The following is a 19125-nucleotide window of genomic DNA, read 5'->3' as shown; positions in this document are numbered from 1 at the left end:
GCGAGAACCGCTCTCTTCAATGACCAGCTCATTAGCAGTTTGGGAGGCTTCCAAATTAGGGTGCTCACTGGCTACCAAAAACTCTTTAATGGCCCCCTTATTTGACAACCCTGACTTTGCTCTGGGTCTGAATACTAGGGATTTCTCGATTTTTAAATAAAAAGGATTTTTAAAACTTCAAGATCTGGAGGGCAGAATCAACATTAAAACATTTGATCAAATTAAGTCAGATAAAGACATCCCCAATTTAGATTTTTTTAGATACCTCCAGATAACGGCATTTTACAATAAATCTTTGCCCCGTCCTGCATTGACAAATTTCGAAAAGCTCTGTAATTTGGAAACAGACACTAGGGGACTAACCTCTCAAATGTACAAAGAAGTGACCAGTTCGGCACGGAGTATTCCCGAAAGTTACAGTATATGTCCCAATGGGAGTCAAACTTCCCTGTGTGCACCCCTGCCTGCTCTCCTTGGCGCCTCGCGAGTCCCCCCTGCTCAATCCCGGCTTCAAATGACACGCGGGGTCATGTGACATCCCATTACCATGGTATCGTGACATCACGTGACCCCGTGGCGTCATTTGACGCTGGGTTACCGGGACGACGTGTCGCTGGAAGAGAAGGGAGGTGTATTATAGAGGCGTCACGCTATCCCCCAGCATTTAATGTAAATGCCTGGGGGGAGAGCGTAGGACCTCAATAACAGCTGCCCCCCCCCCCCCTCCGGAAAATCTGGTGCGCCCCCTAGTTTGTGCACCGCTGCCCTAAACAATGTGGAGAATGGGCTACATATGCTGTGGTCTTGCCTTTGGGTTGTGCCCCTGTGGGAGCAGATTAGAGATTAGTTACAGAGGATCTTGGGCCTCACCATTCCTATGGACCAGTGGCTCTTCCTGTTGAACAGACCAGTTCAGGGATTAGCCAGGGTCGAAAATAAATTAGCGGATCATTTTGCGACGGAAACGAGATGCGAGATCGCAGCATTATGGAAACTAAAGAAATTCCATCTATTACTACAATTTGAAATAGAATTTGGTTTGTCTGCCAGATGGAAAAATGAACCAGTTTAGTTAATGACACTGGCGCTAAATTCCAAAAAGTTTGGTTACCATGGCTGGCTGAAACGGATATTCCAGGGGTGAACAGTGCCACAGTTCTGCTTTGATAGAAATAGATGTGTTCTCCTTTCACTAAGGAAATTACAGTTTAAAATGCATTGAAGATTAGGAGAGTGAAACTCGACCCTAGGGAAGGACATGGGAGATTGAGACCGCACAGGAGAGGTTAAGGCAGCGGATGGATATGACAAAGGATGGATGACCAAGACCAAAGAGATAAAAGAGAACCTCCATTTCCCTGGAGCTAGGAGATCAAGAGCAGCTACTTTAATGTTGGAGGGGATGAAGTCAGCCTACACGTGGAAGGGGTAGTGTGAGTGTGACAGAGTGAATGAACGTCACTAGCCATATACCTGGCAAACCTATGTTTAGGCTTGCAGTGCAGCTGTGACGAGGTTAAGTTTCAGTTGAGAAGGGCTGCTTAATTAGTCTGACCCCAGCTGCATAATCAAGGTGTTTTAAATCCCCCAGGCTATACACACATGCAAGCTAGCTGGTCAGGACACAGGACTGAAATACTGAAGAGATTACTGCTATATGGTCTGTTTTTCAAAGTACATGTGTGATGAACTGTCTGTGTCCTGCATGCTGAAGAGAAGCTGTCTTGTTTTCTATGCTGAAGAGAAGCTATTTTGTTTTGTCTGCTGAAGAGAAGCTATTTTGTTTTTGTATGCTGAAGAGAAGCTATTTTGTTTTGTGTGCTCTATGTTTTTAAGGCTCAATAAAGAAGCCTTATCAAGAGAACCTGCGTGTGTGGTTGCATGTACCCTGCAACAGTGAGTTACTAGTTCTGTATGACTTACAGGGAACTGAAAACCTGTCCTGATTATTGCTTCTTGGTATACTGATCATGCTGAAAATAAACCCCAACCGGTTTGCAAAGTTCCTGGCAGTCTGCATCAAGTTACTTGCTACAAGTTTCAGTGAGGGATTAGCCCTGCCCCTGGCAGAGCCCTTGCAGGTGGAGGCGCTGCACCCTAGCCTGAGAAAGAATAATATCTACCCTCCAAGCTCCCAGTCTGTGGAGGCCCAGGCTCCTGGAAACCTACACGTGAGCACTATAACACCCAAATCTCCCTTAGGGGGGAAAGGGTGCTACATATATATTATCTCTCTCCAGTGCTGCATTGAGGTCATTTGATCTATTTTGTAACCTACTGTACACTATATATGCAGTGAACTCTTTACCATGATATTATTTGACAAGCAGAGGTCTACTTGGGCAAAAGAGTTTTAGTTTTCTAGCCAGCTTTTTTCAACTTCATTTTATTTCCATTAAGCCAAACAGAATTATTAGGGGCTGTTTCAAATATTCTCAAACATCTCAAATATTATCATAACCTGTTGCCTTAATGTGAAAAGAAAAAAACCTTTAAATGTTCTTCTCATGCCTAAATTCTCCTGCCTAATTGAATGTCTAGTGCAAGGGTGGCCAACTCTACTCCTCAAGGGCCACCAACAGGCACTGTATCAGGGATATCCCTGCTTTAGAGCAGGTGGCTCAATCAGTGGATCGGTTATTCTGACTGGGACACTGATTGAGCCACCTTTGCTGAAGAAGGGAAATCCTTAAAACCTGACCAGTTGGTGGCTCTTGAGGATTGGAGTTGGCCACCCCTGGTCTAGTGCTTTTATCCCTTTACTGTGTTGTTATTGCCTTGCATTTTACGATATGTTCCACGTTACAGCAAGACATACACAGTGCACCAGCAGGAGAAGCAGCCACTGTTTTGGTAGCAGAAGCAAATGAGAGGGTTGAGCTAACGTGCTATATTACCAGTGGGTGCAGCTTAGCAGATGCAATAACGTTGGCAACTTCTGTAACAATTACTGAGTACAACTTATGGCTGTATAAAATAATGTTAATGATACTAATATTGTCAGAAATTAATACATTGCCTTTGTAAATGTGAACAGCTGTTAATGATAAAACATTTGCAATAGTATTACTGATTTTGTAACAGTGCAGTTGTCCATAGCAATTTCACATTATTTCCTTTCTATGCAAAGATGAATGTATTATCAGACAAATTCAATAAAAAACATGAAACACAGCAGCGTCCTCATCCATGCATTTGACTTAATATTTGATTCAGTGGTATTTCTTTGTTCTGGTGCATGCCCACAATAGCTATATCACTTGCATAAAGATCTGAGTTGTATTTGTCTATAGAGCTTAACCATTTTGCCGCAAAATAAAAAAGAAGCAAAGATAGAAAACAAGAACTTAGTTACATACATGATCCTTTTTTTGTAAGGCGATGCTGCGATAATGAATGACATCATTTTGCATAATTATATCATGTTTTTTCATTTCTTCCACAAACCACTCCACTCTGGTAATGATCTGCTGCTGAGTTAACCCTTCTAAACTGTGAAATCGTTTCAATGATCTTCCAGTGAAACCTACAGTAGCCAAGATACAAATGAGGAGAAATACATTAGTGGAAACATTCTTCATTGCTTGGTTACCTACTAATATTCCATAAAACACTGTATTATGTGGGCGAATACTTTGGAAAAATATATGTTCACTAAATATATATAAAAAAAACAACAAAAAAGTGGTGCCCACACTCCATGGCATAATACTGTAACAAAAGTAAATTACTTTAATAAACAAACGCAGACAAATGCTCACTCACAATGTATACGTGTAAAAATCACAGTGGGTATAAGATAGCAGGGATCTTACTGGAGATCCAGCTGGCCTGATTGTTCAGAAGTCAGAAGTCCAGGATTTTTCCTCCCGTCAGCTGTGAACCTGTATAGCTTTTGTATGGAGAAGAGATCAGCCACGCGATATAACAGCTGTTCGGCCAATGTGTTGACTTAGAATTCCCCAAAGTGAGGAAACCACCACTTTGACCAAGTACTTTTCCAGTCACATGGGGAACCACAATGTGCTGGTCCGCAAATCCTGTCTCTACAGAAAATGGAGGTACTAGTTCCTTCCAGCCGATATTATATTTCTCACTATATGGGCTAAGCACCGACAAACAACAGGTTTTTTTTCTTAAATAAATATGTATGTGTGAAACAGAAAACAGCTGAGGCAGATCCAAAACTGCATAACTTGCCTGGGTGCAACTGTTAGGGTGAGTTATAAATCATAAAGAAAAACAGGCACACACAGATCTTGCAAGTGAACAAAAGGTGATTATTCTATGTTCAATGCTTTGGTTCAACAATAAGAAAGGTTCATTGTTGAATCGAAATGTTGGTCGCATAATAAATCACCTTTTAGTTCACTTTCATGACCTCTGCGTGCCTGTTTTTCTTTATGGTATTTATGTGTGTGTGTGTATATATATAGTGACGTCTCAGTCCCAGCATCGGATCTTTTGTCCAGATCAAAGGCAGGAGACACTGTACTTTCTAAGCAGGGGTTTATTTACAGGGTACAAAGCAGGTACAGGGTTAACTCATAACACAAAACAGAAACAAAAGACCTAACTCCTTCCAGGAGTAATGACTAATACTGCTTAGTCCCTAACTAATCGTGGGAGAACTAAACTCTTTCCCCACTTTACCCAGTGTACCTGCAGCAGCTCCCCTTTCAGTCTCTCACAGGGCTGTCTGTGTGTGCCTTCAGATCAGTATAGCAGCAGCGTCTCTCACCCTCTCTGTGTCACTCTCAACAGTGTGTCTCTGGCAGCATGGGGGGGGGGGAGTCTCTGTATCACTTCCTGACTATACAGGCTAGGCTAATTAGCTCATTAACTAGCAGCTGAACAGACCTTTCCAGGAGGATTAACGCTATGAGAGCTGTAACATCCCACAACTGCCCCATTCTAGCCCTTAGAGGGCAGTGACTGCATCACGAGAGAGAGAGAGAGAGAGAGAGAGAGAGAGAGAGAGAGAGAGAGAGAGAGAGAGAGAGAGAGAGAGAGAGAGAGCAGCAGGCACTTCAAAGGCTTCAAGGAGACAGGTGCTTATGCAATAGAAATCAATAGTGAACCAGATGTCCACCAGGAGACAAGAACAGCACTCAACATATAATGCAAAAGTTTTATTGAAAACATAAAGCACGCACAAATAAATCCAACGTTTCAGTCCTGTATAGGACCTTCCTCAGGGGAATACTAAAATTATAAGTTTGATTCCATCTGTTTCTTTGTTTGAAGCATCAAAATCTCAGAAACAGCACCACGTAGCACAACGAAACTTTAACTGAACATTCTGCTGCAGATTTGTAGGTCAACGCAACTATTTTGAGCTTCCATGTCACTCACTGTCATGGGAGAGGGGGTTTGGCCCAGTATTAAAGGGGTTACACCCCATTTGGTCCCCCCTGCTCTCATCTGGGAGGCGAGGGGTTAACTGGAATGATGTCCAGTACTGTAGTTATGCCCCTGCTTCAGCACCAACTGTGTATCCCCCTGTGAATATGTATTTTTCCCATTCCAGTGTCTGCACCAACACTCACACTGGGATCCATTCGGGAGGAGAAGGGTTAATAGTTAGGAAGTGATTGTAGCCCTTTGTTCCATTTTCCCGCCTTTGCAGGCTCCATTTTGCAGTTTCCCATAGGCCGCCATGGCAGCTCCATGCAATCCTATGGGGATTCCAGCAATTTGGGCCTGATATCAGAGAAGACCTGCAGGTGGCGCCCGAGAGGAGGAGCGGCAGTCCCCCATTGTAAGTCAATGGAGCCATTCATTTCAATGAGGATTCCTCGACGCCGACCTCCAGGAACGGGTTGGCAGCCATCCAAACCGCAGAATGCAGAAGCGGATACAATATCTAAAAGAGAGCTTTTGATCACAGTAGTTCAAGTTCAAATACAATTGGCGTGGGAAACTTAGGTTCTAGGTCACCCAGGAATAAAATTATTTTTGCCCCTAGACCCTAGGAACCCCCACACTCGACCACCACCGGGTCCGAGAATTAAGGACCCCCGTAAAGGGTCGCGCTCGCCACAAGGGTCGTGCCATTGACTCTAATGGTAACGGAAGTCCCATTGAATCCTATGGCGGCGCCGGCCCATGCATTTCCTATGGAGGCACCGGCCATATTGATTCTAATGAAGGAAAGCCGCGTGGCTTTGAAACGGCTAAGTCCGAAAGTGTGTAAAGGTAAAACCTATATCTCCGGTTCTGTGAGTACCAGAGGGCTGGGATTTTGGTCACATATAGTCACTGCTCCGGCATGACTGCATGGCCATTTCCAGCCCTCTCCGATCAACCAGACGGAGTATGGGCAAATGTGAAAATTGTGATTTTCCCATTGACTTCAATGGCGGAGTTGCTCCATTAAAAGCCTATAGCGGCGGAGCCCATTGATTTCAATGGAAGAGTGCAATGCCATGATTTCTTTTAGCTTATAGCGGAGAATCCTGCATTAAAGTTAATAGGGGATTTTAACTTGTTTTTTGTATCTCCGGTTCTGGGGGTCGTGGAAGGCTGATATTTGGCCACTATGGCAAGGGTCCTCCGGCATGAGGACCTGGCAAATTTCAACCCGCTCAGACCCACAGAACAGATTAATATATTTAATATTATATTTATTTTAAATATTTAATATAATTAGATATTAAGGAATGTATTGTATTTTGGGTCCAGGGTAAAAGCCCGGGAAGGCTAGAGCCCATATGGTATGTTAATGCTCAGGGGGGAGACAAGTGGTCTGAAACTCCATATAAACGAGTCTAAGCTCCATGCCCAGAGTCTTTCGTTATGTCTTCATTTGGAACCTGTATTGCTGAATGAATTGCCAATCCTGTACCTGATTGCTTCATTGTCCAACACTTAAGTACGTGCTATTTCTTGTCTGTTATTTGAATCATCTTGTGTGTTCTCCTTCGTTAAGGAATAAACTATATTTATTATATCTAAGTCGTGTTCAATTCAACCCAGATATTTGGTGTATATTATATCCTATCACAAGTTACCGTGACACTCACCTCCCAAATTATGGACATTCTAAGTTACATTTGGCTGTCCAACAAATCTGTTAGAGCAGGAGCGGGGGGCAGGGGGTGTGGCTACTAAGGGAGGGAGCGTGTTTGTGCCAGCGGGGGGACAGGGACATGTGCCGGCAGCGAGGGTAGAGCAGCAGCGCGGGGAGATATGCCAGGAGCGGGGGAGACACACACATACACACACACAGAGACAAATGTCCCCCCACTCTACATCTCACCCCCCCTTCCCCGGTCCCCCCCCAGTTCCACATCTCTCTGCTCCCACTCGCCGGTTCACCTTGCTCCGCCTCTTCTTACCCCATTGCGCACACCCCTGGTCCCTGCTATTCACACTCCCAACCCCGGTCCCCATTGCGCACACCACCGGTTCCCATTGCGCACACCTCCGGTCCCTGCTGCTCACACTCCACCCATGGTCCCTGCTGCTCACACTCCACCCATGGTCCCAGCTGCACCCCCCCCCCGGTCCCCGCTGCGCACACCCCCGGTCCCTCACATTACAATTTTGTTTATACAATGTATTTAATCAATATTACAGTCCCCGGGCGAAGCCGGGTACAAAAGCTAGTGTATATATACAACATTACCATTCTCTCGTCCGGTAAAGAAAGACTGCACTCGGTTCAGTAATCATGAAAAACTGTATTGGGCATCTGAATAGAAAAGATAAGTCACCCAATCCGATGTTTTGGTCCTGGAATAGGACCTTTCTCAAGGGGGTTCTATATGAACCAGTACATTCAGTGCAAGCTCTGATGTTTTTTTCTCTCTCTCTCTCTCTCTCTCTCTCTCTCTCTCTCTCTCTCTCTCTCTCTCTCTCTCTCTCTCTCTCTCTCTCTCTCTCTCTCTCTCTCTCTCTCTATATATATATATATATATATATATATATATATATATATAGTCATGTGTAAAATTGGTGTACATATCTCTTTCTCATGCTGGCAGTAAACCTGGTAAGTATGCAGGAATGCCAGTAGTTATCATGGAGGTTTGCCCTCACACCCTGGTGAGGTGTCATATGTCCCATAGGAAGTGACAACATGCTGTGTGTCCACGGTTAGTGACATCAGAGATGTGCCTGTTCCTAAGTGATATAAGACACAGCACTGCCAAAAGTTAGTGAAGTTCCTGTTGTTGGCTGCCTCTGTTCAGTAAGAGGCACATGGAGGACTGCAACAATAAGTAGTCTGATGCAGAGCTGTGAGTCTGGCAGCACAAGGTAGACAAAGAGGAGCTGGTGAATCTTCCTTAGGGGAGAGGTGGAAGCAACTCCATTAGAAAAGGAGGAACCTTTCAGAGGGAAGCAGCTGAACCATGGAGGGCTGAATACACCCCATTGTGGAGGGCAGTTGGCCCACCGTGCAAATAAAGATGCATCTGATTAACAACACTCTCGTGTGCAAGTGTGAAGTCATTGCACAGAGAGGAGCACCACAGAGGAGTTCCTCATCAGACTCATCCCCAAGCGGACGCCGGGATCCTGATGAGGTGGAGGCGCTGCACTGGATCTAGGTAGGACTCAAGCACACTACCTCAGCTGCCTGTCTTGACGGGTCCTCCCCATACACAATCATGCGGGAGACTCAGGAGTCCTGTAGCCAACAGGTGCACCATCAGACACTACCACACTGTAATGGGGACTGGTTAGACCACAGGGGCCAATGTGAGATTGGGTGGGTCAGACCGGTTCACAAAAAACATTACATTTGGAGGCGAGCTGCTGAGATCAGATCTGTCAACAGGACCGGCTCTAGCTAGGCACACTGGGAAACAGGGAGAGTGTCTGCTGCCACTCTGTGCTGCGTAGGGACGGACCTAGGGGTGGTCAGGGGCTGACAGGGTATTGTCAGTTCGCAGGGACGACCTAGGGGCCTGAAAGGAGTGAGGGGTTTGGAGCCGGGCTATAGCTGACCGAGTCACTTTGAGGTAGTGCTAGTTGGTAGGACGCCAGAAGGGATAGCCTGTTAACGTGGTCAGGAATCCTGGAGAGGGTCTGCGCTAGGCTGACCAAGAGAGGTAGACGCCCCAAGTACTGCATGGCAGAGCCAGAGTACTCTAGCCCATTCCAGACACTTACCATAGGGAGCACAGACTGGGAGGAAGGAGTCACAGCAGACACTGAGAGAGTGAGCCTAGCCTGAGGTAGTGCAACACGAGTCCAGCCTACATTAGGTACACAAGGTGGTGCATCAGGGCAAATCTTTATTGTACCGGTGTGGTGGCTGCCCCGCAGAACGGAGCCCCATGTACGATAACTGTTACGAGAGGATGTCGACCCCAATAATGGAGGATCCGCGCGGTGCGGATAGTCCAAAATGGCGGACGGAGGCTAATGGAGAGAACGCACATGGTGTGTGTGCGGGTAATGAGGACATGGGACAATTGATGAAGCGGTACTTCAGTCTTCGTCAGGAAGACGGAGAGGATCTACCTGGGTTCCTCCTGCGGATTGGAGCCGTCTTACAGGAGATGCGAAAGGGGGATTGTATTAAGGCCACTGAGGTGGAGGTGTACTTTTGTGATCAAATTCTGAGAGGAGCGATACCTGACCATCCTGTCGTGGCCAAGATGCGGTGCTCCTGGATGCGGGGTGACCCCCTGTCCTTAGGGAGGCTAGTGGATGAGATAGAGGAATATGAAGTTGCAGCTGCTGCGAATATGGATGGCAGAGCGATCCAAAATGGCGGTTCCCGCTTCCCTGGGAGACCGCGTGGGCCAGTTGCAGAAAATTCTGCAAATGCAAAAATTGCAGGGAGTTGGCCGAGAGCGGCGCCAACAGGTGAGCCCCGCCCTGATGGGGGGTATGGCGCGAAAGCTGAGGCCGCGCCCTCTAGGACTGAAAGAGGTGCGACCTCAATTAAAGGACATCCAATTAACTTGTGGGACCCTCCCCAAATATTCACCAGGGGGAGGGGTCTCTATCTCTGCCAGGCAAGACCCGAGTTGTCTGAGGGAGGAGCTGGGTGTGAGCTTCCTGGCCCACAATTGCGAGCTGGTGAACAGGAGAGACCATTATGCAAAGTGTCTCCCGTAACCAGCACAACAAAGAGCGAGATGGACATTGGGGTATATCCCTACTCATTGCCAGGATGCTCCCTGGTAGTCAAGGCGGGGGCGGACACAGCCATGCTGACGGCTGAAGCCCCGCGTGCGGCCTGCACCGAACCAGTTGATCCCGGAGAATGGGGATCGCTCCTAATGATCAGAACGGAGCCTGAAGAGAGAGGGGTCTACAACCGCGGTGAGAACCCGGAACCTCACCGTCGGTCCCCTGCGGGAGTGCCACTCCCCGAGTCGGAGTTCGGCTCCTCGGAAGAGGAACAAGCGACCCTAACGACGGTGGTGATGCGCCTACCGGCGGACCACTACAGCGGTGCGGGAAAAGAACCGGCACTTACCTGTGTCGCGGCGGAGCGGAGTCTCGTGTCGCCGGTGCAGAACCAACCCGAGAGGTGGAGTCCCACGGCCGTGGTGACTTACAGCGCGGAAGGAGGAGAAGATTCCATCCCGAGCCGAAGGAGCGGTGAGATACATCCTTACCCTCCCCAGGCGCCGGTGGTGGCAACGGCGGAGGAAGGCCTAGCCCAGGCCCGAGCAGAGCGGAGAGCAGAACCATCACTTCCGGCGGCGGATGTCGTTGTGGAGGAAGAGATCCCGCATGGGGATCCATCGCAAGATGGCGGAGTATCCGGTTCCGGTGATGACGTCACTTCCGGCGGAGGTAGCGGAACGACCAGAGAGAGAACCACAATGCCTCGGCGATCGGGCAGTGCTTCCCGATCACCTGTGTCAACAAAGAGCTGGCAGGCTGCGAGGAGAGCTGAGACGGGTGAGGCCCAACCAGCGGCACGTCCGCACAATGATACGGGACTATCCGAAGGCAGAGAGCGGGTCGGAACCCCGCGGATGCCCATTTCCTGTCCCTATGCCCAACCCCAGGCCCTAGCTAACGCCCCTGTCCCTGTCACCTTTTCCCGTGGGTCCACGTCCAGTTTGGGAATGTCGGGAGGGTCCCAGGGAACCGGCGAGGAACGGACTGGGGGAGACTGAACAGTTACGATTCAGAGGGTGGTTCAAGAGAAGGAGGACAGTTGGGAAAAGTATTCGAGTCCCGATGGGTACCTAGTGTGGCCGTAGTTAAGTCTCAGGATAGCTCCAAACAAGAGAGGTGGTCTAGGCCTTTTTCATCAAGGACCTCTGGGGTATCTTCTTGGGGGGATGCAGAGGAAGGGGACTCAATAGAGCCCATGGGTCCTGACATCCTATCTGACCCAGTAGACCCTGATGAGCCCCTATCATGGGTGCTGCCCGGACGGGCAGGGAATGCTAAGCTAACCCGGTGTAGCCGGGCCGAGAGGGCCATTATTGCCAAATACCAGGCGTCCCACGGGTTGGAGTACCCGTATGTCCCTGAACCCCTTATGGAGGAGAGTGAGGCAGAGGATAGGGGATATGGCACTGATAAGGAGGAAGGATCAGGAGAAGAAGATTGGGATCCTGGTGGGCTAGATGAGAAGTGTCACCCAGAGGGTTACAGCATTGCTGCTTTAAGCCCAGTGGACCATGCTGTGTGCAAGCCACCGTAAGAAGGTATGGTAGTACCAGTAGTGGATACTCCATCAGGGAGTAATCCGGGTTGTTATCCTCTAACGTTAGGATGTATCTGTTATGTTTATGATGAAAAGAGATATGTACTGTAATGTGTGTTGTTATGTTTTGCAGTGCTACCTGAAGGAAGGTTCTGCAAATTTAGATCCCAGCCGGGGCGTTGGGTTCCACCAGGGGGAGAATGTAGTCATGTGTAAAATTGGTGTACATATCTCTTTCTCATGCTGGCAGTAAACCTGGTAAGTATGCAGGAATGCCAGTAGTTATCATGGAGGTTTGCCCTCACACCCTGGTGAGGTGTCATATGTCCCATAGGAAGTGACAACATGCTGTGTGTCCACGGTTAGTGACATCAGAGATGTGCCTGTTCCTAAGTGATATAAGACACAGCACTGCCAAAAGTTAGTGAAGTTCCTGTTGTTGGCTGCCTCTGTTCAGTAAGAGGCACATGGAGGACTGCAACATTGTTGCAGTAGTCTGATGCAGAGCTGTGAGTCTGGCAGCACAAGGCAGACAAAGAGGAGCTGGTGAATCTTCCTTAGGGGAGAGGTGGAAGCAACTCCATTAGAAAAGGAGGAACCTTTCAGAGGGAAGCAGCTGAACCATGGAGGGCTGAATACACCCCATTGTGGAGGGCAGTTGGCCCACCGTGCAAATAAAGATGCATCTGATTAACAACACTCTCGTGTGCAAGTGTGAAGTCATTGCACAGAGAGGAGCACCACAGAGGAGTTCCTCATCAGACTCATCCCCAAGCGGACGCCGGGATCCTGATGAGGTGGAGGCACTGCACTGGATCTAGGTAGGACTCAAGCACACTACCTCAGCTGCCTGTCTGGACGGGTCCTCCCCATACACCATCATGCGGGAGACTCAGGAGTCCTGTAGCCAACAGGTGCACCACCAGACACTACCACACTGTAATGGGGACTGGTTAGACCACAGGGGCCAATGTGAGATTGGGTGGGTCAGACCGGTTCACAAAAACCGTTACATATATATATATAAAATGAACAAATCCAAGAACAAAGAATCCCCCAAAGAAAGCACTCAGACATACTGTATCTCATAAATAATACATACAAGATGTATCAGTAGTAATAGTAGTAAACCAAAAGTTTTAATCAAACACATCTAAAAATTGAAACTAAAATAACACACATGGAAACAGACTGGCAAAAACCTCCTGAAAAAAAACAGTTAAAAAAGACAATCATAAAGGACTATAAACAAAAAAAGAACAAAATAGGAATGAAAACCTGAATAAATAGATCACCCTGGGGACACTGTACCCAAAGTAAGCTCGACCGGCCGGACATCAGCAAAAAGGTTATAAAATATCCTAAATTTCTCAATACCAAACTGAATGGGTGTCAGGATCGCCACCAGGCTCCGCCCCCAGCACGCGTCACGTGGCTGTACCTCTTGCATTCACAGACCGCTTTCTGTGCGCACGCAGCTGCGCAATGCTTCATCCACGGAGGTGCGCTCCCGCAGTATCACCACGGCACCCACTCTGCGTCGCACTCCTCGTACGCGCGCACGCCGCGCGCCAACGAACACTAGCAGCATCACCTGTGTTACACCAGCAGCCAATCCTGCACTACCCTATCGGCTCGTGGCTTATGTGTGAGGTCATCATCTGCTAGTTCCTGATTGGTGCTTTCCCCTTTAAATGCCTTCCTGTTTCACTTTCACTTTGCTGAACATAAACACTGTTGTGCTGTGCTTGCTGCTTCTTGGATCTTGACTGTTCCTGTGCCTTGCCTGACTCGTGTTGTGACCCCTGCTCGTACCTGGACCTGTCTCTTCTCTACCCCTGGACTTCGGCTTGTTATTGGACCCCCGCTCTATCCTCTCCTCGATCACGGCTTCAGATAACGACCATTCTTCTCTCTCCAACCCCGGATCACGGCAAGTACCACGGCTTCCCCGAACTCTCCTACCCCGACCCAGCTCCACGACTCCGACTACGCATTCCAGGCCTGGCTCCGTGGTTGTAGGGCGGCGGTTATATACACCCCCACCTCAGCCCCGCGGTCTAGTCCTGTTTGTGGTGGGCGCAGCATGACAATGGGACTGCAGGGACCCCCGCTGTATTAATCCAATGGGCCATTAGTCTGGCTGCAGAAATCTCACAGAAATGTTGCAGAATTTACTTTGAGATAGCCACTGTATTTTCCCAGACAAGTAGTTGGATACTGGTGGCTGCATCTGTATATACACTTCAGTGTCAATCTGTACTTCACTCTACTGAAGAGAGAACAATATACGGTACAGTATGGCTGAGAGAAGTGATTATTATTGGTCACTAAGGAATTTGTGCACCCACAACTTGCCTTCATAATAAAGGAAAAGGAAACTTATCAAATAGTGGCGCTCTAGAATATACCAAAGTGTACAAGTAATAAATGATTAATTATGCAGTGATAATAGTAAATAGTGATACTTATACAAACACATATGTGGAAATGCTGCTATAACCCCGTGCAGGATTGCTCTCCCAATCCTCGTGGTAAGTGGTGTAGGTGTAGATCATCAGGAAGCGCAAAAATATGTGGAAACAGAATAATAAAATGATGGTGCAATATTGTAAAACAACAGTGACAAAAATGTAGTGTCAAGTCTATTTATGATGTACTCACAAACGTGAGAAGATGTGGAGCACGTAAAGGTATCTTTGGGTGCTAAAATAGCCACAGAGCGATCAGGAAGTCAATCTTCACCACATGGATACAGGCTTCAAAGGACCTTGGTGTAAATAAAACCGGACATAGTGCAGACTGTATACAAATTTATTAAAGGTAAGTGAAAAACAATGCACTCACATGGTTCAAGGTTTAAAAAAGCATTCAGATCACACGCAGTGGATCTCAGCAGCCGGATGAGTGATGTCTCTAGTATCCCTCTGGTGTAGCGTGCGTGTCACGGATGCGTCTCACCGAAGACCGGAAGTGACGTCATCCGCTCCCAGGGGTTCCGGCCAGTGTATTAAATGTCACTCTACGCGTTTCACCTGTAACTGTCCACTCATTCATATGTTGTGGTAAACTCCATGTTGATGTCATGCAAAATAGCACGTTAGGGGAGTGTCGAGAACAATATCCCCCTGTTGAACTTCCAATCGCCGCCCTCTGGCGGCGAGTCAAGATTATCTGATGTCTATCTGTGTCCTGATCTCTTCCCTGCTTCCGCCATCATTTTATTGTTCTGTTTCCACATATTTTTGCGCTTCCTGATGATCTACACCTACACCACTTCATAATAAAGGAACTGGATCATGACAGTTTTTAATTGCACTAAATCACAATAAGCATTATGCTTCATTCACTTAAACCTTTCAAGGCACTTTCACATATTTCACCAAGTTTAGTTCATAAGACAGAAATAAATTGTATTTATTCAGTGTAGGTACAGCTGAACCCCATTATAACAGGGTGCTCGGGGGCCAAAGAATGAGACTGCGTTATAACCGGGAGTGCGATTTAAAAAGAAAATGGCAGCTACATTCAGGGTTTCCGCGTCCGCCAGAGGGGGAGAGCCTGGATAACTCTCCCAGCTCTCCCTGAAGCCGGTGTCGCAGGAGCAACCCCACGCAGAACTTACCCGGAGCAGCAGCTCATCTGTGTATAGTGCAGGAGAAGCTGGTGAGTGTGCAAGAGGGGGGCGGGGGGAAGAGGATCTCATGCAGTCGGAGAAGCCACAAGCGGAGGTACTGTGTATGTGTGTGTGTGTGTGTAACAGGGACAGACTGAGGGGACAGTATGTGTGTGTGTGTGTTTGTTTGTTTGTTTGTGTGTGTGTGTGTGTGCGCGCGCGTGCATGTGTGTGTGTTAGAAATGCTCTTGAAGAGCAAAGACACAATGAATACGGTTTTGCTATCAAATCAGTTGTGGCTCTCACAAACCTTTAATCATAAATACCCTGAAAACCATGCTGATGGAAGAGTTCACCTCCATATCCTCAGCTATTAAACAGCAAGGAACAATAGTCTATTAAGGTCCACACTGATATTTCAGAGCTTGTGGCTGGGCTATAAAACCTTTCCTTACTTTTTTTAAAAATGGGAGCCACTCTTACACGCGTTATACTGTAAGTGGATCCGCATTGTAGCGGATCACGCTATAACGGGATGAGCTGTACCTGTTAAACGGAGTTTACCTTGACGAGGTGGGCAGGATTGAATTGTGTTTTGATCAAAAGATGCAACCAAATGACTCATTTGTTACACAGACCTAGGTTCTCTCTCTCTCGATCGCTCTCTCGCTCTCTCGCTCGCTCTCTCTCTTTATATATATAACGGGGTTGAGCTGTATATATATAGTTAGGTCCGGAAATAATTGGACACTGACACAATTTTCATTATTTTGACTCCGTATGCCACCACAATGGATTTGAAATGAAACAACTGAGATGCAATAGAAGTGCAGACTTTCAGTTTTAATTCAAGGGGTTGAACAAAAATATCGGTTGAAACGTTTAGGAATTGCAACCATTTTCATACACAGTCCCCTTATTTCAGGGACTCAAATGTAATTGGACAAATTAACATAATCATAAATAAAATGTTCATTTTTAATACTTTGTCAAGAATCCTTTGCAGGCAATGCCTGCTTGAAGTCTGAAACGCATGGACATCACCAAACGCTGGGTTTCCTCCTTTGTGATACTTTGCCAGGCCTTTACTGCAGCTGTCCTCAGTTGTTGTTTGTTCGTGGGTCATTCTGCCTTAAGTTTTGTTTTCAGCAAGTGAAATGCACACTTGATCGGGTTGAGATCAGATGATTAACAAGGCCATTGCAGAATATTCCACTTTTTTGCCTTAAAAAACTCATGGGTTGCTTTTGTAGTATGTTTTGGGTCATTGTCCATCTGTAAAATGAAGCGCTGTCCAATCAACTTCGCTGAATTTGGCTGAATCTGAGCAGACAATATATCCCTATACACTTCAGAATTCATCCGGCTGCTTCTGTCATCTGTCACATCATCAATAAACACTAGTGACCCAGTGCCATAGTAAGCCATGCATGCCCATGCCATCACACAGCCTACATCGTGTTTTACAGATGATTATGGTATGCTTCGGATCATGAGCCGTTCCAAGCCTTCTTCATACTTTTTTCTTCCCATCATTCTGGTACAGGTTGATCTTAGTTTCATCTGTCCAAAGAATGCTGTTCCAGAACTGGGCTGGCTTTTTTGGATATTGTTTGGCAAAGTCTAATCTGGCTTTTCTATTTTTGAGGCTTATGAATGGTTTGCACCTTGTTGTGAACCCTCTGTATTTGCTCTCGTGAAGTCTTCACTTTATGGTAGACTTGGATAATGATATGCCTTCCTCCTGGAGAGTGTTCTTCATTTGGCTGGATGTTGTGAAGGGTTTTGTCTTTACCGTGGAAAGGATCCTACGATCAGCCACCACTGTTGTCTTCCATGGACGTACAAGCCTTTTTGTGATGCAGAGCTCACCAGTGCGTTCTCTTTTTCTCAAAATGTACCAAACTGTTGATTTGGCCACTCCTAATGTTCCTGCTATCTGTCTGATGGATTTTCTTTTTTTTTTGCAGCTTAAGGATGCCCTGTTTCCCTTGCATTGAGAGCTCCTTTGACCGCATGTTATGGGTTCACAGCAACAGCTTCCAAATGCGAATACCACACCTGGAATGAACTCCAGACCTTTTACCTGCTTAATTGATGTTGAAATAATGAAGGAATAGCCCACACCTGTCCATGAAACAGCTTTTGAGTCAAATGTCCAATTACTTTTGGTCCCTCGAAAAAGAGGGGGCTACATATTAAAGAGATGTAATTCCTAAACCCTTCCTCCAATTTGGATGTGAATACCCTCAAATTAAAGCTGATAGACTGCACTTTAAGCCCATATTCATGATTTAACTGTAACTTGAATTTATTTTGGTACACAGCCGAAATAACAAAACTTGTATCAGTGTCCAATTATTTCCTGACCTAACTGTATATTGTGATACCATCAGGTGCTGGAACAGTGCAGTGTGTAGTTTTCCAGCTTACAGAGAGTTAATCCTCCATGGAATGGCTAATGCAGCTGCTGCCTCATTAATCAGGAAGGGCTCCTCAGTAAAACAAGGAAGTGTTTAAGACAAACACAGGGAGACAATGCTAAGAGTTACAAGGTGAGAGACTGTTTTCCCCAGAGAACGGGAGAGATAGACGTGCTACCCAGCTGCAGAAGCTGGTACAGATTACCTACAGAGGAGTTTCTCTAGCCTCAACGTGCGGCTGAGTTCCCCTAGGAAGGAAGGACAACAATGCCGTGCTGAAGTGGGGATGTCCTGTCCTTGACTGTGGACTTACAGAAGAGAGTTACTCTGGGCTCATGTGGGGCAGAGTTCCCCTAACAATGAAAGGACGCAAGACAGTGCTGAAGTGGGGACGTCTGCTCCAAAGGACTTACAAACAGATAAGAAAAACCTTTTATTTTGCTGTGTGCAAAGACTGTGTAGATTGTTGCATATGCCAGGGCATGTTTTGAGGGTGGGAACCAGCATAGCTGGCCATCCAACTAGTGAGGGCGAAAGCTACGATCTAGTTAGCATTCCCTAAAGGGAATAGGTGTTTATTTTATTATTTGGTTTTTCTTAAAGAGACAGAAGGCCTGTTGGTATATGATTTAATTCCTGTAAATAAATCCTGCATAGAAAAGACAGTGTTTCCGGCCTTAAATTGGAATTAAAGAGACTCCAACTTGATGTGGGCATCACAATATATATATATTGTGAGTCCCGGACTGGATAATGGCACTGACCATTCAGAAAAGATTAATGGACAGCCCGGACAGGGCTTCTGGAAAATATAGAGCTCAGGGGGTGTCAGCCTCATGTATCCTGTGGCGGGTCGCCATTATAACGATTCCACTTTTGGCCTATTTGCGGGACAGTAGCAAACCCCCGGGAGAGGTCCAAGTTGGCCGAGGGGTTGTGTCGAACGGCACGTCTCCCACCTCGACCAAGTGGCGGGGGAATTCATTGAACTCCAAGACCCAGTCATGGACCTGTTGCTTGGACGGGGTGAGGTTCCGCCCCTGGGAGCCTGGGGTGATCTCTTATTCAGCTTGGTGCAGCGCCTCCACGTGTGAGGGATCCCAACATAGCCAGATAAGCCCCTCACAGGAACCAATAGTAAACACACACATAGGTATATAACAACGGGTTTTACTTTAACATATATTATGCAACCTGCACCCCACAGTATATAGTACAAACAACCCCAATACACCAAGTGAGTGTCCCCAAAGTACATAGGGTGCTTGGCACCAATATCCCTGATGTCCTTTTCCCCCAATGTCAGGGCCCAAAAGTGTATGGAATAGCGCTATCCTGTCAACCGTTGGTGCACTTGGTGTGGTACCTGCCCAGGTGCTCAGCACCTGGGTACTGCAGAACAACAAACAGGGATCCGCTGATCCAGCGACGTCGTCATCTGCAAAGGCATCCTC

General features: G+C 46.9%; 1 protein-coding gene across 3 annotated transcripts in view; it reads right to left on the bottom strand.

The window, feature by feature from the left end:
- LOC142495268 (uncharacterized) overlaps positions 1-19125 on the bottom strand; it is a 228965-nt gene that overhangs the window by 185224 nt on the left and 24616 nt on the right. For all 3 annotated transcript variants that reach the window (XM_075600499.1, XM_075600500.1, XM_075600501.1), the window contains one exon: positions 3360-3526. In XM_075600499.1, the coding sequence (XP_075456614.1) occupies positions 3360-3526 (167 nt within the window). The remainder of the gene's footprint in view (positions 1-3359; positions 3527-19125) is intronic.

The sequence above is a fragment of the Ascaphus truei genome, chromosome 5 (assembly GCF_040206685.1).
Source record: "Ascaphus truei isolate aAscTru1 chromosome 5, aAscTru1.hap1, whole genome shotgun sequence".
Taxonomy (NCBI): Eukaryota; Metazoa; Chordata; class Amphibia; order Anura; family Ascaphidae; genus Ascaphus; species Ascaphus truei.
This window is presented reverse-complemented; position numbering and strand designations above follow the sequence as displayed.